The sequence below is a fragment of the Pinus tabuliformis genome, chromosome 6, assembly GCF_031772625.1.
Source record: "Pinus tabuliformis cultivar Carrire ecotype Pingquan chromosome 6, CPIR1, whole genome shotgun sequence".
NCBI classification, from domain to species: Eukaryota; Viridiplantae; Streptophyta; class Pinopsida; order Pinales; family Pinaceae; genus Pinus; species Pinus tabuliformis.
This window is the reverse complement of record NC_142292.1, coordinates 987,904,101-987,931,047: the sequence shown is the minus strand read 5'-3', so window position 1 is coordinate 987,931,047 and position 26,947 is coordinate 987,904,101. Positions and strand designations below refer to the sequence as shown.

General features: G+C 37.2%; 2 protein-coding genes across 9 annotated transcripts; one reads left to right on the top strand and one right to left on the bottom strand.

Moving 5' to 3' along the window:
* Positions 1-679: 679 nt before the first annotated feature.
* Positions 680-1,081, bottom strand: LOC149262309 (uncharacterized). The gene has a single exon (XM_089376959.1). The coding sequence runs from the start codon at positions 1,079-1,081 to the stop codon at positions 680-682; it is 402 nt and encodes a 133-aa protein (XP_089233085.1).
* Positions 1,082-21,905: 20,824 nt separating this feature from the next.
* Positions 21,906-26,535, top strand: LOC149262308 (7-deoxyloganetin glucosyltransferase-like). 8 transcript variants are annotated; one of them, XM_089423963.1, is made up of 6 exons: positions 21,906-22,088; positions 22,503-22,571; positions 22,754-22,912; positions 25,089-25,615; positions 25,706-25,912; positions 25,964-26,535. In XM_089423963.1, exons 3-6 carry the CDS (start codon positions 22,899-22,901, stop codon positions 26,485-26,487), a joined length of 1,272 nt encoding a protein of 423 aa, XP_089280089.1. In that variant the 5' UTR covers positions 21,906-22,088; positions 22,503-22,571; positions 22,754-22,898; the 3' UTR covers positions 26,488-26,535. The 8 variants fall into 8 exon arrangements, with proteins under 8 accessions (XP_089280089.1, XP_089280047.1, XP_089280055.1 ...); XM_089423921.1 differs by adding an exon at positions 24,501-24,578 and having other exon boundaries at positions 21,907-22,088; positions 25,706-26,535; XM_089423929.1 differs by adding an exon at positions 24,501-24,578 and having other exon boundaries at positions 21,907-22,088; positions 22,754-22,947; positions 25,706-26,535.
* The last annotated feature ends 412 nt before the right edge of the window (positions 26,536-26,947 follow it).

Genomic DNA, 26,947 nt, shown 5'->3' with positions numbered 1-26,947 from the left:
AGTTGCAATTCTTATTAGTTACATAACTATTCATGTATTCGGTTCTGCCCATACTGCAAGATTTTACATTAGACATATTTGTCTTTTTCCTCTAAAATGAAAGAACAGTTATTAACCTGTTGTTTATTAAAGACAAACAAAATAGTGACCCTAACCGAATAAATTGTCCCTAACTAATACTGAGATTAAAAAGAAAAACAAAGTCCTACATCCTACTTTGACAAACTGAACATAAAGAAACCAATTTGCTAATAAAACATTCCACCTTGGAGGAGACCAACACTCGGTCATGGTGCCATAGCTGGATGCTCCTCCATCAAGCTCCCGGGGTAAAGAGAAATCATGACTCTGGTCCATGAGCTTCTCGACTGAAGAACCCGCCTGCTCAATTTGCCTGGCATCAAGCCACGAACCGTCCTCAATAGGATAGTTCTTCCACTTGACCAGGTATTGCAAATACTGCTTCCACCGAGTTTGTTTGGCCACCTGAGTGTTGAGGATTCTCTCAATCTCGGGAGGCTGAACATAAGTCATTTCTTTCATCCAAGTTTCACTTCCATCCTGGGTATTCCATGTAGGTCATGTGGTTCTCTCTTCTTCTTCTGGGTCAGCAGTGTAGGGAAACAGGTCTACCACATTAAATATGGGTGAAATGCCTATGCCTGGTGGTAGCTGTATCTCATAGGAATTCGCTGAAAATTTCTGAAGGACTTTGGAAGTGACCTATCTTCTTGTACTTCAGTTTGTTGTATGCACCTCTAGGGAAGCGTTCCTTATGCAAATGCGTGAATACTTCATCTCCCACATTGAACTGCACTTCCATTCTTTTTGAATTTGCTTGCTGTTTATATTTTTGGCTGTTGTCCTGCAATTTAATTTTCACCTGCTCATGTAAATCTCGCATCGCGTTAGTGAAATCTTCCCCATTTTCACTTCGCCTTTCTTGCTGTCCGAGATCTCGCACTTCGTGCACTCCGCGAGGATGCATGCTGTACAAGATCTGAAAAGGACTACAACCCGTGTTGTGATTGGGCAAGTCGTTATAAGCGAGCTCTGCCTGGGCAAGTACTCGATCCCACATTCGTCAATTCTCACCAATCAAGCTTCGTAGCAGGTTCCCAGACTTTTGTTTACCACCTCTGTTTGTCGTCGGTCTGCGGGTGATAAGCAGAATTGTAACTCAACTGTGTGTCCATCTTCTTCAACAGGGTGCACCAAAAGTGCCCTGTGAACTTCATGTCCCTGTGAGAAAGAATAGATTTAGGCAAACCATGTAGCCTGATAATCTCTGTAAAGAACAAGTGGGCCACGTGAGTGGCATCGCTGGTTTTTCTGCAAGGGAGGAAATGCGCCATTTGCGAAAACCTGTCCACTACTACCATTACCGATTCATAACTCCACTGTGTCCTTGGCAAACCCAAGACGAAGTCCAAGCTGACTGAGTCCCATGGTCTACTTGGAACAGGCAATGGTGTATACAGTCCCGTGTTTTGACTGTGACCCTTTGCTAAGTGGCACACTTTACATCTGGTCACGAATCGTTGTACATCCCTTCACATTCTTGGCCAAAGTAGAAATGACTGAGCTGCTCGAGTGTCTTCTCTATGCTGAAATGTCGGCTAGACCTCCACTGTGCTTTTCCCGAATAATATTCTCTCTCATCGAGCAGTCAAAAATGCATAGTTATCCTCCTCTAAAAAACAGTTTCTCTTGCAAGTTATAGTCCAACCACGAACTATTGTCCCTCACCAAAGGATTCTAGCACGCTTCGTAGGCCTCCTTAAAATCTGTGTCAGTCTGATATAAATATTTCAATTTCTCAAAACCCAGCACTTGTACAATACTCTCCTATAAAAGTAAGGTCCGCCTGCTCAATGCATCCGCCACCTTGTTGGCCTGCTCACTGATGTGTTTCAACACAAAGGTGAAACTCTGCAAAGATTCCACCCACTTGGCATGTTTGTGGTTCAGCTTGTGCTGTTGCATCACATATTCCAGTGCAAAGTTATCTGAAAACAACACAAATTCATTTCCCAGCAAATAGTGTCTCCAATGCTTCAGTGCTTGGATGACAGCATAGAATTCCTTGTCGTAGGATGAATATTTCTACCTTCTTTCATTCAACTTCTCACTGAAAAATGCAACAGGTTCATCCTCCTAGCTAAGTACAGCTCGAATAGCCATACTGCTAGCATCACAGCCAACCTGAAAAAGATTTTTAAAATCTGGAAATCTCAGGATCGGTCTCTCTGTGATCTTCTTCTTTAGTAGCTAAAAACTCCTCTCTGCTGCATCAGTCCATCGAAAAGGCTGACTAGCCTTTTTGATAGTGTCCAACATAGGTGCGCAGATTTCACTAAAATTTCTTATGAATTTCCGATAAAAACTCACCAGCCCATGAAAACTACGTACCTCAAATAAGCTTTTTGGGGATGGCCAATTGACTATCGCTGCAATCTTCTCCGGATCCATCTTCAGCTCGTTTTCTGCTATTACGAAGCCCAAATAAATCAACTCTTTTTGCAGAAAAGTACACTTTTTCAGATTTATCAGCAACTTATTCTGCTGCAATTTTTCCAGCACTTTTCAAACATGTCAAAAGTGTTCCTCCCTTGTCTTGCTGAAAATTAATATGTCGTCCAAGTACACTATCACAAACTTTCCGATGTATTCTTTCAGCATTTCATTCATTAACCGCATAAAAGTACTGGGTGCATTGCTCAGTCCGAATGGCATAACCAGCCACTCATACAGTCCCTCGTTAGTCTTGAAGGTTGTCTTCCACTCATCCCCCTCTAAAATTCGAATATGATGATACCCAATTTTTAAATCGATCTTAGAAAAATATGTTGCCCCACTTAGGCAATCCATCATGTCGTCAATCCTTGGCAATGGAAATCTGTACCGGATGGTGATCTTATTGATGACCCTCGAGTCTGTGCACATCCGACATTCTCCTCCTTTCTTGGGAGCGAGAACTGTTCGAACTGCGCAAGGGCTCAAACTCTCCCTTATCAACCCTTTGTCTAGCAACTCCTGCACTTGCTTTCTAATCTCCTCATTGTCTTTGGGACTCATCTGATATGTTGCCTTATTTGGTAAGCTTGCTCCGGGTATGAAGTCAATATGGTGACTTATGCTTCTTTTGGGGGGCATTTTATCTGGCAAATCATCCACCACTATGTCAGTAAACTCCTGCAACATCTGTTGAATTTCCATGGGCAAATCTGACACCTCTGTGTGTAGCAGTGCCGTATTTTCTCTTCTTACAACAACATATCTCACCTCGCTGTCCTCAACTTGTTCCAGAAACTATTTTCTGCTCATTAACAATAATTTTTTCGGACTTTTCCCTGATGTTTCTTCATCTTTGATGGGCACAAGCGTGTGCTTGAGCCCATCCTTGACAAACTTATAACAGTTTGTCTTCCTATCATGTACCACCTTCCTGTCATACTGCCATGGCCTGCCTAGCAGTATGTGACTTACATCCATCGGCATTATGTCACAAATGACTTTATCCTTATATCTGTCGATATGAAACTCCACTTCGCATTGCTCATCTACCAGCAATTGATGACCTTTTTGCAGCCATGAAACTTTGTAAGGGGTGGGATGTTTCAACCGCTTCAACCCCAACTTTTCCACCATCTCTGTGGCCACCAAATTATCTGTACTTCCACTGTCAATAATCAACATACAACACTTACCGTGTGACTTACAAACCGTTCAGAAGAAAGCTTTCCACTGGGTTTTTTCAGCTGTTTCTTTGGTTGGTTTCAACAACACCTTGTTCAAAACTAAGGCTTCCCCTATTTCTGGAGCATTTTCTGCTTCTTCGGGAGGTGCCTCTGCTTCTTCTGGTTGGGAGACATATGCACCCCTCGGTCCGGCTTGGTCTGCCTTAGGACACTCAAATGATCTGTGTCCCCACTTATGACACCTGTAACATTGATAACCAACTCCTCTACCTCGGCCATTTCCTCTGCCTCGCTGATTTGGCCTAGCTCCTCTTGTGCTATCCCCTCTTTCTATTGTTCCAAAAGCTTTAGAGCTGCTGCCTTCCTCATTACTGCTAGTAGTTCGCCCTCTACCATAGGACTAGCCTCTTCCTCTGCCGGGTCCTCGTCCTCCCCTGGCATTTTTCTTTCTAGTAATTTTCTCTTCATCTTTCATAGCACTCTGATATGTTTCTTCAATGTTTTTCGGAGATAGAATACTAATTTCATCTAAGATTTCTAACCTTAAACCATTTACATACTTGGCTGTCTCCTCTGTGGTGTCCTCTGTATAATCGAGCCTTAAGTTCACTCGGTAAAACTCCTCAGTGTACTCCCTTACTGTCATCCCTTTCTGCTTCAGATTCTGCACTTGCTTGTGTAGTGCAATTTGGTAATCCTTAGGCAGAAATCTGCCTTTCAACTTGGCCACCATCCTTGACCAGTTCTTGATTGGAAACTTATTCAATCTCCTTCTCTCTATTTGGACACTGTCCCACCACAAGGCTGCATGTCCCTTGAAATTTGTCGCAGCGAAATTAACTTTGCAGTCTTCACTGACCTCCTCGCACTCGAAATACTTATCCAGCAAGTGTATCCAGTCCAACAGAACCTCTGTGGACAAGCTACTATCATAATTTGGGAGTTCTGGTTTGGCTTTACTGCTTTCCATTAAGACTGACCTCAACAGTCTCATTTCCAAGCCCTATCCATCTGATCCATTTGTTGTCGCTACAGCTTCCTTCTCGCTATCATCACCTATCTTTGGATCCCTTCTTCTCCCCGCTTCAACTGCCTCCAAACGGGCGGTAAGAATCCTGATCTCCTCTCTCAGTGCTTCCTTTCCTATCCTTCGAACACCTCTTCCATGACCTCGCCTTCCTACCTCCATTTCTCAAAATGACATTAAATTCTGCTCTGATACCACTATGATGGGACCAGCCCACACTCCAATATACAACTTTATCCAAAGTTTGTCCGACGCTGATTGATAACTTGTATTTGGGTTGCAATTAGGCACTAATCACACATTTAATCATAAGATATTTTCCACGGTGGTTGAAATCATTTATGATTAAATGTTAATGCGACAGTTGATTTGTACCTACCTCAGTCCTCGTTTCCCGCTTGTTCAATTTGGCAAAACCCTTGGCATTTCTTTGGCATTCCATCATTTTGACTTTTTGTTCTGCATGGTGAACTCAATGAAGGTTTGTTTGGGTAATGGTCTTTTGTGCTATCTGTGAATGAATAATGAGCTACAGGCTCTGCCTGTGTGGGTGGTGGCTATCTTCTTTGCTAGCGCGGCTCTGTCATGCGTTTTGGAGGTTTTTCTATTCGGCTTCTAGGCACAAATTGTTATTTTATTTGTTCGAGCAAGGAAACGACCACTGGTTGGTCATGTCTGGTTCTCAATTTCTCTTGTTCTGCTATTTATTTTCTTTGCTATGGTTCGACTAATCATTTTTTTTTGTTAATGTCTCTGCATGCTCCAGGTTACAGGCACGGTGACCTCGCTGTGCTCTTATTCCTTAGGAAATTTAACCTTCCATGCTTCACTTCTATTTTTGTCTAGTTCCAATGCTAACAATGTGTTGCCCCTTTGTCGCAGGTGGGCTCCGTGTTCTGTGGCTCAATAGCCTGCGTTTTCTTTGTGAAAATGCATCCCCAGGTAATGGTTTGTTCTCCCTTTGCTCAACTATATTTCTCTTCATTCTCTTTTGTTCACGGTTGGATTAACAGGTTTTGCCTACTTTGGTCTTGCAGGTCAAGGTTCGACCTTGGATGTGGACAGTTTCGAACTCTTCGATTCCTATCCGATAGGCTCTGTCGTTGTATTCTTCTTATGGTTGAAACTAGGGTCTGTAGGTTTCGTTGACTGAGCCACAACATTCATTCGTTGGTTCTTTTCTCCTGTTGCTATGCGATCTGGGTTCACCTCTGTTACAGCCTTGTTTGTAAGTTTTTTCATTATAACTGTATAACTGGATATGAGGGTTTCTTGTATCAAACCCTCGACTAGGGTTTGCTCTGTTTGATGGAAATTATTTTTGTGTATTTTGTCCGGCAAAGTAACACTGGACTATTATGTAATAACAAACATATATATTTGTTTCTTGTTCCGTTGGAAAAGAAAAGACATTGTGCTGAGATAGACTGTCACGGGTTACCTCTATTTGGGGTTTGTCCACTTGGCGCTCAGGAGCTTATTTATTGGTTCAGTTAGTTATGCTGCATTGAGTTCTTCCTGCAACGACTTATTCACTATTTGTCCATTGTCGTCTTTGGAAAACTTGAATGCAATCGATCTGTCAGTACTCTGTTCTTTAAGAGAGGAAATGTATGAAACTGTATGCGTGCACCATGCTTGTCATTCTGAATTATTTAATGGTTAAGAAGTATAGATACACAATACAAAATTGTTACAGATGGATGGATTCGAAAATAAACTTGTTCTCTGCCTTTTATTATTGTATGAAAAATGTTGAACCCTTCGAATGATTTTCGATTTTACATTTATGTCTTCTGTCCACAGTTACCTGAACTGTGTAGTTACTTTTTCAGTTGCAATTCTTATTAGTTACATAACTATTCATGTATTCGGTTCTACCCATACTGCAAGATTTTACATTAGACATATTTGTCTTTTTCCTCTAAAATGAAAGAACAGTTATTAACCTATTGTTTATTAAAGACAAACAAAATAGTGACCCTAACCGACCAAACTGTCCCTAACTAATACTGAGATTAAAAAGAAAAACAAAGTCCTACATCCTACTTTGACAAACTGAACATAAAGAAACCAATTCGCTAATAAAACTTTCCACCTTGGCAGAGACCAACACCTGGTCATGGTGCCCTAGTTGGATGCTCCTGCATCATATTATGAGTTCCAATACCCTTGTAATTTAAGATTGTAATATATTTTCTCAATAATTATAAAGGGATATCTCATAGATATTCTAATAAATATAATTAAATAAAAACTATATTTTCATTGTATTAAAAACAAAAATTGATAGGAATTCCAAAACTCAATGCCATTGCACCTCATTAATTGAACTTGGTTGCTCTAGAACTTGGGTTGACCTTCCTCTATTCCTTACTCCTTCATCGCCTAACTTCGTATCTTCTAGGGAGAACTGAGGAATTGAAATATATCTATCCTCCATCTCTGTTATCTTGGAATGCATAGTTGCTAGTTCTCTCCTTAACTCATGCAGGAGACGAACAATTTTGATTTACATAAGCTCAAGCTTAGAATTGGTTATCATTTGCAATGAATTAAGGGACTTTGCCTTTGCTTCCTATCTCTATCTGAAAGAAATATTCATGCTCTCCATCACCTCAAGAACCCTATTTTAGAATTCTATTAATATTTACAGTGTTAGGCTCATGGGAAGAAGAACCAACAGTCTCCATGATAAATGTGTTCGATAGTGTCACCAATTCATAGAGACAGACTTGACTAAGACTAGGAATGAGATAGTCAAACCATGGCCATCTTATAGCCCAAAGGGGGTATAAATATTGATCGTGTAGGCGTGAAACTAAGAAATCCCACTATAGTAATTGAAGAAAAAAGTATGAACTATACCTTGTTAAATATCCATTGAATGCAAACCCAATAAATCCAAGGTGAAACAAGTGTGAGTTCCTTGCTTGAAATACCACTTGTTACGACGAGAATAGAGAAATGACTCCAGGACGATTCAAAATAAGTGTCTTTGCCTTGACAATCTATCATAACCCAACACAAATCTTATGATACACCAGGTGGAGATGGAGATGGTGTGTTGGCCTTAATGATGAGGTGTTGGGAGATGATCGGGGCCAATCCATAAGTGATGGCTGCCAAACCTTATGGGCTCACAATTCTAATGTATTGAATTGTCTTCGTATCTCATGCTTCTAACATAATTCAACTTCCCTCCTCGATAATTATTTATGAATTAAATTAAAGATATCACTATAATATTTGGAAACCTCATGCAAAGGAAGATTTTATTGTATAGTCATTATTTTGTTCTAATGTTCTTTGAGCAAATCTTGATCCTTGATTTGCTAAAGTGTCTATTGATGTATTTCAATTTTTGGACACATGAAATAATTCTACATTTGTAAAATGGTGAAGTTAGGGTAGGATTTTCATCTCTATGGAAGAGAAGATCACTTTGGAGTGATGGTATGCCTCCCATACTAGTTGAATAATTATCATCAAGTTGCTAAATATCAATATTTCCTGAATTTTCTAATCAATTGCTAGAGTTAGACATTGTCATAACGTGAGGAACTCACCTTGATTATTTGTTGTTGTTCCTAATCCCACACAAATTGTGCTTCTATTTTTATGGTAGCATAAAAAATCACTATTTTTCTCTTGCGCCTGCTACCCCTTAAATTTTCCAATATTTTTAAAATTGACAATTTTTTTTATTTTTATTTATAAAATTTTAATAATATTTTAATAAAAATAATTTATTAAAATTTTGTATCGAAACAACATTTTAATAAAATATTATTTATTTCAAAATGATTGTTGGATGAAGCACTCATTACATTACACATAAATTAAGAAAAATATTTTTTAAAAACTAAAATATGAATTTGAGTTTTTTTATTTTTATAGAATTGCCATATTTAAATCTAAATCTATGTAATATTTATTATCTTTTTTCTTATTGAAATTAAATATATCTTTGAATATTTTATATTCATGCTTTAATATTTAGATTTTGATATTATTATTTTAAAAATATTGAGTTGAATAAATATAAGTTTGATGCTATAATTTTTTTTTTTTTAATTGTAACGGATATAATTTATTATTTGAAGTATGGTTGGGCCTAGGCTTAATCAACCGTCTTTACACAGCTTTTCCTTGCATCTAAATGCTTCTTGTTCAATTTTGCGCTTGGATTAAGGAATACAATATGGGATACAGCTTTTATCATTGATGTTGAGAGCTCCAGGTGCTAAGAGACATCCTTTGTTTGCCATTTCATCTGCCTCACTATTCAAACTTCTGAGAATATGATATATTTTGAAGGAAGTGAAATCTTGCAGAATTATCTTTAACCGTTTTAGAGACCTGTTGAGAATGGCGTTGTTGAACTGGTCGTCCAAGGTGATCTTCTTAATGAGGATTTCGGAATCTCCGAATTCTTGGCATTCTTTGATGCCTTTATCACGGACAATTTGGCAGGCTTTTGTGAGAGCAAGGAGCTCTGCCTGATTGTTTGTGCGAATACCAAGCCCCCAACAAAAGCGAACTTTTCTGGGATTGTCTGAGAAGTAGATGACTCCTTCAGCTCTCGTAGCCCCAGGATTTCCCTTGGAGGCACCGTCGAAAAAGATTGAAGTTGTGTTTTGGGTCTTCCACCAAGCTTGAAAGGAGGCTTGAGGTTCTCTAATTTTCCAAGATGGATTGGGGAGGGGCAGGGGGAGGGAATGGGCTTTGCTTTTGGGATGAGGGCTACGAAGGTTCAGCCATGCCTTTTCTGTGGGGAGGAGGGAGGAGTTTGATTTTTGGGAATGCAGGAGGACAGTTTCAAGAAGAAAAGCTTTTGCAATAGAGGCAGATTTAGCAGGAGAGCAAGTAGAGTTGTTGAAGATCGAGTCATTCTAGGCAAGGCAGATTTCCCAACATACAAATTTGGGGATGGAGAGCCAAATGTGAAACCAGAGTGAATTATTGGGGATATTATGAGGATAACATTGAAACCAATCAGTAAAGAGATCTGCCACGGAACTGTGCTGGGGAGGGAAGGCGTGCAATCCAAGAAGAGTTAATTTCCAAAGTTCTTTGGCAAAATCACAATCAATGAACAGATGAGTGGTTGTTTCTCCAGAGTCTTTTGCACCTACTACCCCTTAAATTTTCCAATATTTTTAAAATTGACAATTTTTTTTATTTTTTTTTATAAAATTTTAATAATATTTTAATAAAAATAATTTATTAAAATTTTATATCGAAACAACATTTTAATAAAATATTATTTATTTAAAAATGATTGTTGGATGAAGACTCATTACATTACACGTAAATTAAGAAAAAATGTTTTTTAAAAACTAAAATATGAATTTGAGTTTTTTAATTTTTATAGAATTGCCATATTTAAATCTAAATCTATGTAATATTTATTATCTTTTTTCTTATTGAAATTTATATCTTTGAATATTTTATATTCATGCTTTAATATTTAGATTTTGATATTATTATTTTAAAAATATTGAGTTGAATAAATATAAGTTTGATGCTATAATTTTAAGTAATAAGTAATAATGATTATAATATTAAAAGAGAGAATGAGAAGAAGTTGAGTTTGACATTTCATGATATTAAATTTAAATAGTTGAATTTTATTAATAAAATGTATAATGATAATAAAATTATTAAAATTGAAACATTAGCAAAGTCCTATAAATTGTAATTTAATGAATAAAATTCTTTTTTAAGAATAAAATAAATATTATTAAAATAATAAAAAATACTATTATATAAAAACACTTTTTTTTTTATTTTACTATAAAAAAATATTATTTTATTTTAACTTATTATATTTTTAATAATGCAAATAAATTATTTTAAACATGCTCACAATTTGATTATTCTTATAAACCCACACCAGCCCATAATTGCCCATAAAGAAATTAAGAAATATATATTAATAATATATAAAAGTTATTACCATTGAGTGATTCCAACACTCTCATCATAATAAAGGCTTAGTATATTCATGAGACTATTTTAGCATGAAGTGCAATGTGGATATCGTGAAAGATCATATCTTATTTGTGAGAAAAAAGCAATAAGCTGGTAAAGTACTTGATACATGATACATTTAAGAAGTATTTTCATAAGACAATTAACGAGTTTAACAAATTCTATAGGTTATAAATATGGAAATCTGTATATACAGTATTTTTGGAGTATTTTTTTTAATAAAAGTAATATAATTTTCTTTTAATGAATTCATGAAGTTTTATTTCACTATTTTAACAAAAATGTATATGTATTAGTTTATATAAGGTTTGGGATTTCTAAACAGATTTATGTTTTAAATTTGATGGGTTTCACACATTTTTATATGTTTTTTGAGTTTCAATAAAACATCTTGTTAATTTTACAATCTTTTTTACTATATTTAATATGTAAATCACTTTCGCGAGCAATTTCCCCATCATAGTTCCAAAAACCCTCAATCAAAGGTTTGGTTGAGATGATATTGATCAAAATCGTAATGAAAGTTAAATAAATCCTTAACAGAGGCCAAATCATAATCAAGAATCAAGACCTTGATCGAGGCAATAACCAAGACCAAGATCAATGCTTTGTCATGGTTTTTCTAATAAAACATAAAGAAATATGTTATGGGGAACTCATTTCATTTCACCAACAACTATCCAAAGAACATTGACCCAACTTCACACCTTGATCCAATATATATTCGAGCACTTCAATCCAACTTGTACAGTAAGCAGGCCCATGGGTTGTATTTTTTATCTTTTAAAGGTAAGTTGTAAAACCTATCGAGTGCAATTTTAATTTTTTCTTAAATTTTTATTAGTTAACAACATTTACTTTACCATACATATATTTTTTATTTATATTTTATCGACGGGTATTATTTATGTCATTAATTATATTTTCAACTATGTTTTGATAATAAAAAAATGCTACTTTATTTTCTAAATCCTCAAGGTGAAATTTTCCGACGGGTATTATTTATGTCATTAATTTTATTTTCAACTATGTATTGATAAAAAAAATGCTACTTTATTTTCTAAATCCTCAAGGTGAAATTTTCAACTATGTATGGATAAAAAAATGCTACTTTATTTTCTAAATCCTCTAAAATAACACAAGCTGAATTGAAAATTATCTATTTATATTTGGTTAATGAAACATGAAATGTAACCATTGATGGTTTTTTTATCCAATAGGGTTTTTTAAGAAATAATCAACTAATAGTTTTTATGTTGTTAGTTTTATTTCTAACCATATATCAATAAGTGGAGATATTAATTTTCAATTTTTTTTTATAAAAAATCTATTAAAAATCTAAATTTAAGTTTTGTTTATATAATTTTAATTTTTTTTTGGTAAGTTTGGTGGTACATTTTCATTAATTTTCTAACATAAAGTAGGTGGCCACCTAACCGCAAAATATGCCATCCAAAAAAGTAAAAAGAAAAAAATAATTCTAACACACCATGCTATATATGTATGAGATTCTTTGTTCTTCCTATTTGCTAGATACCTATAAACATTACTACTAATATGCCTAAAAAATTGAAATTTTTTCATACGAAACTATAGCCAAAGATGCACTTCCACAAGTCATCATCAGTTGAATCCACGGTCCTTCATAGTCAAACTTGACAGCTCCGTGTGGGGAATACATGGGATTTTCTGCTCTATGCGGCTGAGACGACCATTCGACTCCTGCAATTGAAACTAGATCTTTTGAAACTCTTTGGTATAATCTGAATGTCCATGGGGGCCAAATTCATATCAGGTGGAAACTACTCCAAGGCTTTATCCAGAATGCTCTTGATCATCCAAAACAGGTGGACTATTTGTTTTTATTGAGAGGATCCGCCACAGGTGTTGCCAGGGGTGAGGAATCAAAGTTTTCCATTCTTCTAAATCAATTTCCAATCCCTCCTTTGTATGTCATATCTCATCTTCCCAATCGGTGTAAGTTGCTTGACGAGATTTGAATTGCTTGATTAATAAGCATGATCGACTTCCTTAATAAAATGGGAGGTCAATTTACGCCCATGCACAGTCCCCCCAAATGAGTTGGGTTAACTATTATGAGAAGAGGAGGTCTTCCTGTATTTCCCACAACCACGACCTTCCCGTCCATTCCTTCATTTTCTAGAGGCGCGAACAATATTTCGGCACCTACCAATCAAATGTTGTCCCATGTCGAGATCTGGAGGTTGACCCAAATAGAGTTGAAGCTTAGAAGCACGACGTTGCCAAGGGTCCCTCTGGCCCTTAAGACCAATCAATGATATTATAAAAGAAACCAACCAAATAAGGAACCAATTCAGAAGCTTATTGTCAACCGACAACCAACATAGCGTTACAGGCCCACTTCTACAACTGTTCCACCAATGCCCACTAACGAGCCTAAAATAACAGATAATACCATCCACGTTAAAAATCCCAGAATTGTCTCAGCGAGTCTCATGTTTTATCGATTCATCCAACAAAACTGTGCACCGAAGAAAGAAATCACTTTTGAGCCGTGAGCTACCCCTTAACCACAACCGACATACAACCTTGCACTGAAACCAAATACAATATGCCCTGGGTGCAAAAACGGAACCGAATTGCCCATAGTCAGGCCTATACTGACAGAATTTGAGCCGAGAGTTGCCCCATGACCATGGCCCACTAACAACTAGACAATGAAACTATTTACAACATACCCTATCCACTAAGGTTGGACTGACACTAAACATTTCCAACAGAGCTCCCCAAACCACAACCCTGTACTGACTAAGGCCAGGCCAGTGTTTACAAACAACATTGGCCTTCTTCTGAACCCATACAAATTCAAAATAGTGGAGAGACAAACAGAAATGGACAAAAACCAAAACCTTTAAAATTTTGGAATAATCCAAGCAGGGAGTACAGTGAGACACACAGTAACCCGTCAGCGGAACTCCACCTGAACCTATACATGACAACAAAATCTCATAGACCACAGACATGGGACATAAAAGACTAATGACTCAACACATAACAAAAAACATACAATGCCATAATCCAGGAACTTGTTGTTCCAATCTCGCCAAACTACCACACTACCATGCATCCCAGAGATCGGAGAGCAGATGCAAACATCCATGTATGAAGAGGGAGAAAAATTAAGAGTGGGGACATACTAGTGACAAAGTTCGAGACCATAAGGAGACTGAAACTGTATTTTCCCTGGAACGAACGGCTCGGACCTAATCTAGAGTGAATAGAGGACACAAGCCAAATTGCCCAGCGCAACGGAGGAGAAACTCACTTTAACGCATGTCTTAATGGTTCTCCCACCTTCAAGGTTGGCAATAAACCTTCGCATGAGCACCGCCACCTCTCCAAGTGTTGCTTGCATGTGGAGGCTGCATGCGGAGGATAGCCTTAGATATCTTATAAATATGCATTAAATTACGGGCGAAGGCATGTCCCTTGAGTGCAGCTCACACTCCAATAAGGGATTTGTTTATATAATTTAAAAATAAAAAATTTTGTTTATATAATTTAAAAATTTAGGGTTTCGTTTATATAATTTAGAAACCTATGAAATTTATATAATAAGGAAAACTTTTCTATCTTGGAATTCCTAAAACGGTATATAAGTTTATTAGTTTTCAGAAGATGAAGAGAAGTTTATTTTAAGATTAGCTTTCTGCCTGCAACTCGGAGAAATCTACAACTAGATAAACATTAGTGATGGAGAATCCAATACCTGTCAACAAAATAGAACCAATTATACTAGCCGTGTAGATGAAATCTGAACTTTTATATTTTTAAATAAAATATAATATATTAACAGTGCTTTAACAACTCAACTACCATTCCCACTGCGATCGTTAGATTATTATCACCAAAAACGAGTTTAGAGTGGCTAACTCGTTCGGCGAGCAGGAGACCCATAAGAAAGGTGAAGAAGATCATAATGCCATTATGAGATAATAATTAAAGATGTTGCAGTTGGTAATTGTTCTCTGCTTCTTGGCGACCCCCATCGCACTGTACTTCCCTCCGGGCAGGCAGTTGAGCGATTTGGTGGAAACGATCCGGATCGACTCGAGAAAACGACCATGTACTTCAAAAGAGCTTATCCCCAAATCCGAATTGCGTGTAGGAGATTTCTCATCATATGCTGCTTATATCGCCCCCGAATCGGACGCCTCGGATACCGACGTGATTTATCCGCCTCCACTCCATATATGAGCATCCCTGAAGAATAGCAGTTCAGGTAGGGCGAAGCAAATTATATATGGAGGGAAAAAGGTAGCAGTTGCGTGTCATATGTGCATACTTTACATAAGGGCAAATCGTAAAAAGAGCCCAAGGGATTCTTAACAGAGCAGCCATGATGTTTGATATGATGTTAAGATTACACCAGAGATTTTAGGTTCACGAGGGGCTAAAGGTTGAAATTTTATCGTTGATTCGGAAATATTAATATTAAAAAAAATTTATAAAAATTAAGTAAATTATAATTTATTTTTAATTATTATTATTAATTATAAAAAAAATTAAACATATATATAAAATAGTATGTAAGAAGGTTCTAAATTCACTTTACTTTATCATGGAGATTCTTTATTTTTAAATTTTTTTAATTATAATATGATGGGCTAAGTGATCATGACTTGCTACTACCACATGCCCAAAAAACCATAACTCATATTCATAATATACATGTCTATATAGCAATTTTTTTAATTAATCAATAGAAGAAAGATCATAACTACTTTTAAGATAAATCTAAACCTTTTATTTGTGACTACTCTTAAGAATATTCTAAATATTTAGCCAAGATTAAATCCTCATCCAAGGAGTATCCATGTTGCATTATTGATAATTAAATTGAATTTCTAGAAACACTATTCTAAAATGAGAAAATATATTGACATAATTAATTTCTTATAAATATAATTGTAATTACTATTAAAAATATTTTATTACTAAACCATGGATGGAAAAATATTACTACATTAATATAATAATATATAATATATAATATTTGAATTCTTTAGCCTTTTTCTCTAAATTATTAAAAAATTTATAGTGATGATAAAAAAAAATATAACTAACGCTTTTACCATAAAAAATTGTTTGTTCATTTTTGGGAGAAAAAGTAGGTTTATCATAAAAAATATCGAAGAATGCATCCTAAAAAAAATAAAAATAGAAAAATTTTGAAGTTAATGATAATATTATTTTCAAAATGATTGAATTGAGAAATCTAGGATAGCTTCTGAAGTTTCAACACACCACAAGATGTAAGGGGATTGATGAAGGGGGCTTTACTGAGGAGCAATACCATACCACCTAGGTTCATATTGGAGGATATATATTGAGGAAAAAATGGCATAATATATTGGGGGATATATAGGGGCCAAAGGGTTTTTATTTTGGAAGGTATAAAAAATTGAGCTTAAAGTTAATGAAAAAATATAAAGGGGTATAAAAAATATTAATGAAAAAATAGATACTTGCATTATCTAGTGGAAGTATGGGTTTTTTTAATTAGAAGGTGTATTGGGTTCATATTGGTAGGGGGTTAAATAATGTGATTTTTACGGTTATTTTTCAATATGTAGTCAAATTAAGGGTATTGTTTAATATGCCACGAATGCACGCGATAGATCATAGGGTCATTGAGTGAAGCCCTCGTGACAATATCACATGGGGTTCTGTTTTTTGCATTAACGAGCATACCAAGGTAGGTGTCTCTCCCCTTTCCAAACCTTGGTCATATGCACATTGCAAAGGTTCCAATGGAATATGAATTAGTGAATTTTTTCAATGATCTATATGAGGGATATCGAATTTTGGTACTTCGACATGAGTTTCATGAAGTCTCTCCACGCCATGCCAAAGGACCCCTTGGAAAATGAGTTGATAATGACAATATTGATAGCACAATCAGGCTTCACGTTCCTTGAGACTGCATTGGAATCCTTCCAAAAGGGTTTCTCTCCTTTGTGGAATCTTCAAGCAATTATTCCCTTTTTCGCAACCCAAGCTCTAAATAACTCATTTAGTCTCTTCACCCTTTGTTACTATTGACACCATGGAAGGTAGTGAAAGTTGGTCAGACCTAGGTGTCATGTCTCTGGTGGGTGGTGGAGATGGCTCAGACCAGGGCCAAGTATAGCTATCGAGTGGCCCTGCGATGGTGTCTGAATACGAGATTGAGAATTTTGTTATACTAAATGGCTCAAACTTAGAGCACTTCCTAAATATTCCTTATCAAAATTTGTCGGTGGTTCAGTCTCTAGGCTGGGTTGTGGATTTGTCCATGGATGGCCTAGCTTTAGAAGCAGGATCCCAAAGGTTCCCCCTCTCGATAGTTTCTCATTCAAAGCTCTTTGTAGCAGGGGATTTTCTAGTAGATGTGTTGTAATTTGCAGGATACATGGTATCTGTGGATGGGGTGTTGAGTCATGCCCCTCTAGTTTCTATCTTCGTGACATATGCAACAGGTATTAAAACCCTCCCAAGTCCCTTCAATAGCTCTACTCCATGGCTCAAGTATGTGGTGGATCTAGGGGTAAAACCAAGAATTAGGGCTTTTGTAGAGTTGTTTCTACACAGAAGAATAAAGAATAGGGTGGAGAAAATCAAAACTTGGTAATCAGGCCTAGAAAGAAGAAGTCTCACTGTACCATTTGGAAAAAGGGAGGGGATAGAATGGCATTAGTTGGTGATATTTAGATGCACAATATTGAATGAAATTTTGATCATGCTATGGTGGGTTGGGCCAAGGGTTGTCACTTTAGCATTTCTTCTCTTAAGGCTTGGGTAAAGCAAACTTGGGGACACAAAGTTGACCAAATTCCTTCAGTATTGTCTCTAGCAAGGTGGTTTTGTTTTAAGTTCTTTTCTGAGTTGCATGTGTCCTGGGTCCTATAAAAAAACTCATAGATCGACTGTACCATCTGGAAAAAGGGAGGGGATAGAATGGCATTAGTTGGTGATATTTAGATGCACAATATTGAATGAAATTTTGATCATGCTATGGTGGGTTGGGCCAAGGGCTGTCACTTTAGCATTTCTTCTCTTAATGCTTGGGTAAAGCAAACTTGGGGACACAAGGTTGACCAAATTCCTTCAATATTGTCTCTAGCAAGGTGGTTTTGTTTTAAGTTCTTTTCTGAGTTGCATGTGTCCTGGGTCCTATAAAAAAACTCATAGATCGACTCAATCCCTTTAAAATTTAATGCAATGTGACTTAACATAGAAGAATGTTAGACCTAGTGAAATATAACCAATTTCCTTTTGATTTTAAGTCTTTTTGAATTATCATTGAGGGGGGGAATGTTAGCCTCACTCTCATATGTTTAAAAAATTCTAAGTCAAAATAACTAAATTAATTTAATTGTTTGGACTTAGAATTTTTTTAACATATGAGAGTGAGGCTAACATAGATCTATATCTACCTCCTTTTAACACACCTAGGTTTTGAGGCGTCTTTCATCACCTCGGTCATGAGTTGTCTCTCTTTTACTTCTTTTGTTGTTCTAACCAATGGATCTACGTCCTCATTATTTCATGCTCAAATAGGGTTGAACAAAGGATTTTCCCTTTCTCCCTTGCTTTTTCTCCTTGTGGGTAGTGATATCATTCAACTACTATTAGATGTTAGGGAAAAGGGGTTGTTTCAGGGCAATGTGGTGGCTAGGAATTTTGTAATCACTCATTTTCTATTTGTCAACAACATCCTCGTTTTATATCCTAGATTTAAAAGAGAATTGGATTATCTACAACATGGTTTTTCATTATTTAGAAGACCCACAAGCATGGAAATTAATATCTCAAAACCATCTTTAATGAGTCATATTCTAGATGAGATGGAGCTCCAATGTTCTCAAAACTTGTTGTATTCTAATTCCAGTCCTTTTCATAATACTTTAAAATATCTGGGTTTCCATTTGATACCTAATGATAACAATAAAGAGGATTGGTTATTTTTATTAGAAAAATTTGAAAAGTGATTGGAGTGTGAGATGATGATCTCAAGTAGGAAGACATGTGCTCATTAAATAAGCCTTGGAAGAAATCCATGTCGAATAGATGGGCCTCATATGGGTCCCAAAGGGAATTTTAGAGAAGATGTGAAATGTGTGCCTAATATTCTTTTGGACAGGGTATAAGGATCATTTGTTTATGACTTGGGTAAAGTGGGATAAATCATAGTTCCTAAAGCATGGGGGTGGATGGGGCCTCAAATTTTTTCCTCTGTTTCAAAATACTTACTGGAAAAGGGTAGTTGGGGTTTACTGACTACCCACAACATATGGATTGATATAGTTCAATCTAAAAATATCCATCCTCGTCATTCGTCTAAAGAGTGGTTGAGACTCCCATCCAAGGGCCAAAATAATAGGGTAACTATCTGGAAGGTAGTGATCTCTTCCTTCTTCTTGATCGAAGAAGGGATAAATGCAATGTTGGGAATAGGAAGAAGTTAAGGGTGGGTATTTATCCATGGTCAAATTGTGGTGGTCCATAATTCAAGATATCACAAAGTCTTATCAACCTCCTAAATAGATATGGAACTTGTACTCTAAATATAGTTGTTAATGAGGGAACCACTACCATTTGGTCCTAGGGATAGAAAATCAACCGAGAAGTTTAGTATTCAAGTGGATCTTGATAATGAGTGGAGGAAATATATAACAACTTTAAACATGGCCCATGTTCGATTAAAGATAGTGTTTGCTTAGTGGGACCTGACCCAGGTTCCGAAGTGATTTAGCGAAGCAAATCCCAGTACTACTAGCCCTTTTGGCAACAATTTGCGGAGTGCGAACTGGGGTCTCACCCGAAGTAGTATGGGAGGGTGCTAGAACCAGGGTTCCACACCCTGGGGATGTCTGATACGTGGTGATTGGTACGCAGTCCAACCTTCGCACTTACTATGCTATGCACACCTGCATGTACCCCGCGCCCTGTGATACTATCTTCATGCAGTTCTAGCCGCAGCGTGACCCGTGTCATTTACCCAAGTTCTCCTTAATTAGTCTTCGTTAGCTTATTACTTAGGTTAAATTCACATATAAGCATTCATATGAGTATTCATCAATTGCACGCAGTAAATAAACAGAGTAAAATCAATTTATAACATCAACATAAAGATTCTAGAACAGATGCACAGAATAAACTTCTCTTTATTATCTTTTAATCCCAAGTACATACCTGACTCCACCCTACGCACACAATAGCAGGGGTCTGTGCACTCAACTATGAACTCTACTAGGCCTCTGCGCACTCAGCTACAGAGCCTCTTCCTACCACTACGACTCAGTACACTTCAACGTTCACTCTATGCTCTAACCATGCCTTTGTTATTCTCTCTATTCTTCCCTGAGCTTAGCTATCTTTACACTTAGAGCCTCGCTCTATTTATAGAATCCCATGGTCTGCAGACCATGGGTAGGCCGACACATATTTACATTAAACTCCAATTCTTAGGGCGGACAACACTATGACTTGATTATACAATTCACGCTCCACACATGTACTTCACAGAGTTCTACACCATATTTGACCAAAACTTGGGCTTTAAGCCCCAAAACCTGCTACAAGGGATCCCATGCCCAACACATAGAATATGATTTGGTTTGCGCCCATTCCCCCTTTAGTATCTACACTACCAAGTTAGGGTATCTTCACCTTATTGTTGAAAAATGGAGGAAACCTAGCTTGGTGGTGGAAACCATTGTGGAATATCAATTTATTAGCCATAACCTGCATTTTTATGTGGTGTCTACTAAAAAATAAGTTCCCAACTTAAGATAACTTGTAAAAAAGGAATTTGGAAGGTCCTAGACGGTGTACTCTATACAAGGAAAATTATATGTTTGTTTAACACCTTTCCATTGAATGTCCTTTTATGAAGAAAGTTTGGAATATGTGCAAAGCATAACTTTCATTTTCATCCTTCTAGTCTAGAAGCAATATATTGGAGGCTTACAGATCGTGGTTGGGTAACAATGCATTGAGAAATTACATAACAATGCCTCTGATTTTTTTTGTGGGGCATTTAGATTCCAAGGAATAGGGGAACATTTAAAGACTCCCCTTCTTTTCCAAACTATATTACTTCTCAAAGCCTTGGAATATTTCCAAATCCTCCAAAAAAGCCCAAGTCTGTGACCCAAGAATAATCACTAAGGAAGAGATTGGAAAAAATATCCTCTGGGGATTTTTAATCTATGGATTTTTTATGATGCATCTCAAGGAGAGGATAGAATCTATGGGGGAGTGGTTGCCATATACTTCTCTAATTCTCATTATTTCTCAATGGATATGGATATAGGATATGGTTCAAATCATTTTTCAGAACTTATGGCTCTTAAGGTTTTACTTCTCTTTGAAAAAGAAAAAGGATGTGTATCTCTTCAAGATTTCGGGGACTCCTTGCTTCTAATAAAAATCGAAGTCCAAACGTGTCACAACCAGCTTATGCTTCCATTATTTAGGAGTTGCTATGTATTAAAGCTACTTTTCATAATATTCCTTACAAACATGTTTATAGGGAGCATAACGAGATGTAGGTAAACGTTCTAAAGAAGGCCTTAAGAAGCTGTGGTTAATGAAGGGAACAAAAAGTTGAAATCAATGAATTCTACCATCACTCTTTCATAGATATTTTTCACTCTCACCCATTTTGATATATCATTTTTTTTAAGACTTTGGAAAAAAGTACTTTAAAACCTTATTAGTCCCTGCCATCTGGCATTCGGCAGGGACTATTGTAATCGATCGGGGGCAGATAGCATTAGTTTCCCCAAATAAACACTGTGTTATATGCTGGTTATTACAAAGTTTTCAAACGATGGATTAATGAGCTGTGCCGGATAACCAAAGTTTCATTTCTAACTTAACTTTTGCCATCTTATTTGGCCTCTTCCCGAGGCGGAAGAGGCCCGACCATAGCTTAAAAACCAATTTAAGCCTCCTGCATTCTGGCTAACCGTTAACGGGTTTGAACTAATGCTGGCATTAAATCTGTGGCATTTCATGTTCTTATTGCATTTGACCTGCATTTGAGCTATCTGAGGAGGCTCAACGTGTCACTCTGCATGGAGAACAGATGCTGTCGGCAAAGGCGTTATAGTAAGCATAAGAGGCAGAGCCAATTCCAGGCGTAGTCCAGTAGTGGCTTCATCAGCACCGCCATCTCGCTTGCGTACTGAAAGAGAAAGCACACAGGGGCTGTTGCGGCTGTCGGGAAGATCATTAATAGTTCCTTCGCGTCTCAGCTGTGCCAGCCTCTTTGACCTACGCAGGCTCTGGGGTTTTACCTGAAATGAAAAAAGAACGACATCAAAGCTCAGGTATTCGAGAAGCAATCTTTGTCCGTCTTTATTTTTATTGTGTGACAATTTTTTCAGATAGAAATAGTGTTGCAATCTTAGCTTACTATAAGCAAGTTCTTGAATATGAAATGTTATAAAAACACTCACCAAATGCAGGAACAAACATATAAACAACATCAGAATTGATAGATAACGCATGTAGAGTTAACATAGAAATAGACAAATTTATATAAAGTTTTGGAATATGAAATGTTATAAAAACACTGACCAAATGCACGAACAAACATAACCAAAATCAAAATTAATAGGTGATGCATGTAGAATTAGCATAGAAATAGACAAATTTATATCATTTTTCTCGTCAAGATAATTTACCTTAAGCAATTTCGATTGTTATAGCTAATACCAAGTGCCTTTCTCTTCTTACCCAAGCAATTCTGACTGGTCCAGCAAATACGAGGTGTCGATATGTATCTCTTTGCAAGCGAACCTGGTGTATAGGTGAGTCTTGTTTTTTGATATAAATTTTCCTATCAAGCTAATTTACTAGCGTGCACAGCAATAAAAGCCGAAAAAATTAAAAATTATGATTGTTAAACTATTGTCTGAAAATACTGTTGTTGCTAAACTATTCCATATAAACCCAGGATTACTCACTATATCTTTCCTTTTTTAGCAAACAGGCTGGAGGTTGGAGTGCGATTTATATGGAACTCTCTGTGCCAACCTCTCTGACCTACGCGGGCTCTGGCGTTTTAGCTGAATTGAAAAAAAAAGAAACAAAATGAGTCGTGACTAAAACAATAATATCAGAATGACAAAACAATCATGAAGTATTTGTGGTACCATGGCTCTCTTCCTGTTTAATGATTTGCAGGTTGCCGTGGAGAAAATATGTATCGCTTAATAGATTAAGTTTTCTTATCTGCATACTGAATGGAATGTACAGGTTTCCACAATTATTGCATTAATTTCAAGTATTTCTATTATACCAACAGAACATAGAATATACACAGAGGACTACAAGAACATTTTAAAGCTCAGAGGGTAATATTTCATCAGACCTTTCCATAACTTGTGAACAAGAACAACGCAATTTCCAACCGGACATTTTCCTATTCTTCATCTCAAGAAATTTTGGGCAACTTGCCTTTACTTCGCAGAGGAAAGGCCATTGAAATACTGTTGCTGGTGTTCTACGCTTGCTTTGCCATTGCTGGTGCCTTTGCTAGCCTAGACATTTTTACTGACCATCAGAATATTCCAATCGACCCTCACACAACGGGCACTTTCCAAGGGCTCCAAAAAGCATGCCATCGGCACTGGTATTACATTAAAGAGAATCTGTAAGTATAAATTTGGAATATCCTGGTGCTAAGACAACCCGCGGTCGAATTCTATGATCCGAATGGGTCTTGAACCCTGAAATCATGAATGCCAACCTGATGGATGATCCGAATGGGTCTTGAACCCTGAAATCTTGAATGCCAGCCTGATGGATGATCCGAATGGGTCCTGTTCGAAGAGAATATACCTTTCTAATAATGACATTGCTGAGCTTTGCTAATAAACTGTCTGCTTCTAAGATCGCCCTCCTGGATTGATTGGTTTGCTGGTGCAGGAGACCCCGAGTATGCTTTGAGAGATGATAGCTTAGAATATCTGGTCTCATTGAATCCTAAGACCTGGTCTCAGTCTGCCATAGAAAAAATCTGGAGCTCGTCCAAAAAGCTTGGTCGGTGCGAAACCCACTAGAAATTATAGATAGAAAATATAATGGAAGTCTGTCAAAATGGGCTATAGAAAATATAATTCGTAACGTTATGAATGACATCTGTCAAAATGCATGCGCACACACTGGGACAGATTGCCAACTTATGACATTTTGTCATCCCCAAGCGCCTATGTCTTTATTTGAAATAATTCATTGAAATCTTTGAATAAAATAGCTTTTCACTCTGACCACAAGTTTTTGGATTATCTTATTAATTTGTTTTTTATTCTCATTTTTAAACATTACTTAACTTAATTAATCAAATACATTTGATACCACTTTAAAACGTAAAAAATAATTATAAGCTTTTAAGTGTAACGCATATTTCTAAGCGAGGAATTTGGGATCGGAAGATCGGAAGGCGGGGGCACGGAGGATTGATTCAACGATGGAATGCATGAAAAAATAACATGCAGAATGACTACTTAAACGATGTTTAAGACATGAAATAATGCTCCACGTGAGAGGATATTTATACACCGCCATCAACGAATTATGTGTAACATTTCTTAAAAGATGTTAAGGAAGTGAATCATAATCTGCCTTTGCCTGCAGGAAAGAATTTTGGAAACTATTTCTTTAATTTATTTTTTCAATTTAGCTTTGCACTACTTTTTACTGAGTATATCTTCTCTATCTTCTCCCCTGATTGACAGGTGTTCAATGCCCCTCACAATGGTTCTTTATTGCAGTTGATGTAGAATCAACAAGAAAAATACATCGACTCGGTACTGGTAGGTCTATTCAACATGTCCTTACTATATCTGACTTCTGAAGGCAGTTTCTGAAGGCAGTTTGATGGGCTTTTCCAGTGAATCATGCAACACTTTCTCAGGGTCTATTTATTTTGTATTCAGGGCTCATGTCCAAAGTGTCTCTATCTTCTTCTTCTTATTTAAACTAAGCTATGAATTTTAACCTTAAGCTACAGTATCATCAGTTTCGTCCTGCCCGTTGGATTCGTGGTCTGTTACGGACAGGCTGTCGGCTTTTTATGTCGTTAAAAGACAAACCACTATCTATATAGTCAACGAAACTTTAGAAGTTTTCAAATTGGAAAACGTTAAAAGAAAGATGGTCGGCATAGTTTTCTTGTTCGGCAAGTTATACGATCATTACCAGGCAGATCCAGCAGAGCAAATCTCACGTGATCCGCAATTTCAGATTTTGTGTGTGTATATATCAGTATCACCCTCATCAAGTTGGGCTTACCACTGTTTTTTTGTTGTTGTTGCTTTACACAGCTTCTCTGCCATTAGCATGGCGCTTGTCAATGGACGTCCTCATGCTCTTATGTTTCCTTTCCCCGCTCAGGGTCATATTCAGGCCATGATGCAACTTGCCAAAGTCTTGTATGCTCGAGGATTTTATATTACTTTTGTAAATACTGAATACATACAACAGCGCCTTCTCAGATCTGGATCAGTCGATTCTGTTAAACCTCGGCCCGACTTTAGATTCGAGACTATTCCGGATGGCCTGCCTGCGGAGCATGTCCGAACCTCCAAATTACCCGAGCTATGTCGGTCGTTGACTGATAACGTCCCTCTGTATTTCGACAAGCTGATTGACGAAATGAAGCATTTGCAAACACAGGGTGTTGTTCCTCCTCTCACCTGTATTGTTTCCGACGGATTGCTTTCTTTCCCGCAGAAGACCGCCAGGAAGCTTGGAATTCCCAGAGTGGCCTTCTGGACGCACAGTGCTTGTGGTTTCTCCACTTATTTCTTCATGCCTCTTCTCGTCGACAATGGTTATATTCCTCTCAAAGGTATATATATTTATATATTGACTAACCCTACCCGAGTCAGTAGATTAACACAGAACTAACTTTGAATTATGGCATTGCTTGCTGCTGCAGATGAGAAATGTTTGACAAATGGATACAAGGAAGAAGTAATCAGCTGCATTCCTGGAATGCCTCCGTTGCGTGTCAAAGATCTGCCCAGTTCTCTACTACTTACAGAGAATTCTAATTATTATTACATATTTGAATTTAACAAAATTCAAGCACAGGCCACTCTAGAAGCCGACTTGGTAATACTTAATACATTTGATGAGCTTGATGGTCCTATACTCGATGCACTACGGAACAGACTTCCTGCCTTGTATACTATAGGTCCTCTTGTTCTACAGGCACAATGTGGAGATGATACAATATCTGATGTCTCTGCAAGCATGTGGACTGAAGAAACTGGCTGCGTCAAATGGCTGGACAGTCAGGAGCCTTACTCTGTTATTTATGTTTGCTTTGGAAGCGTCTCTGTTATGTCGGAGGAGGAAGTCTTAGAATTCGCGTGGGGGTTGGAGGCAAGCAGGCAGCCCTTCCTGTGGGCTATTCGTCCTGATCTGATTCGTGGTCAGACCGCTGCGCTGCCTTGTGATTTTTTGGAGAAGGTGAAGTACAGAAGCTTCTTCGTGAGGTGGGCGCCTCAGATGAAAGTGCTTTCACATCCTTCGGTCGGAGGATTTCTGACCCACACCAGAATGGCCATGGGCCAGGCCACTCGCTTCGGCTGGCAGGAGCTCTTGGAGGGCTGTCCTCTCATCATGGTTTGCGTTTTCGGTGCAATTGTACAGTGTTTTCTTCAAGCTTTTATTCAAGCACAGGCTCCAGAACCAAGCGCAAGTGGTCGATCATGATGCTGGGCAAGGGGTTACATCGAGGTCTGGATCAACTTCACGCAGGGACTCGCTGCGTCGCAGCTCGTCTTGTTTATATATATGTATAACTGCCCTAAAGGAAACTTTTTTTTACTCAGTTAGCATGTATTTTTTATTTTATTTTTCTCTATCAAGTGTTTAAAATGACTCAAATACACCAAACTTAATCCTCACTTATAGAACGCCTTCACGAAATATATAAAAAAAATTGTATCATTTTCTTAACCAAAAAAAATATGTTTTTTCCTCGAGAAAGATAAAATATTTTAAAATATATATAATTTTACAAGTACTTAGATAGAAATATCAAATTCCTTTTCAGAAGGAATTTTTGATAATTGAAGAGGTTATTACATTACCACGTTCAAAATAAATATAAAACTGTTAGATCTTCGAAACTAGGATAAGAAAACATTATCCTCAACCGTTTAGATATTCT

Bases quoted from the DNA above. Each gene is read 5' to 3' on its own strand.
- LOC149262309 (XM_089376959.1), bottom strand. From the start codon at position 1,081: ATGTGGGATCGAGTACTTGCCCAGGCAGAGCTCGCTTATAACGACTTG.
- LOC149262308 (XM_089423918.1), top strand. The intron at 25,616-25,705 runs GTATATATATTT...TTGCTGCTGCAG, and splicing joins TGGTTATATTCCTCTCAAAG to ATGAGAAATGTTTGACAAAT.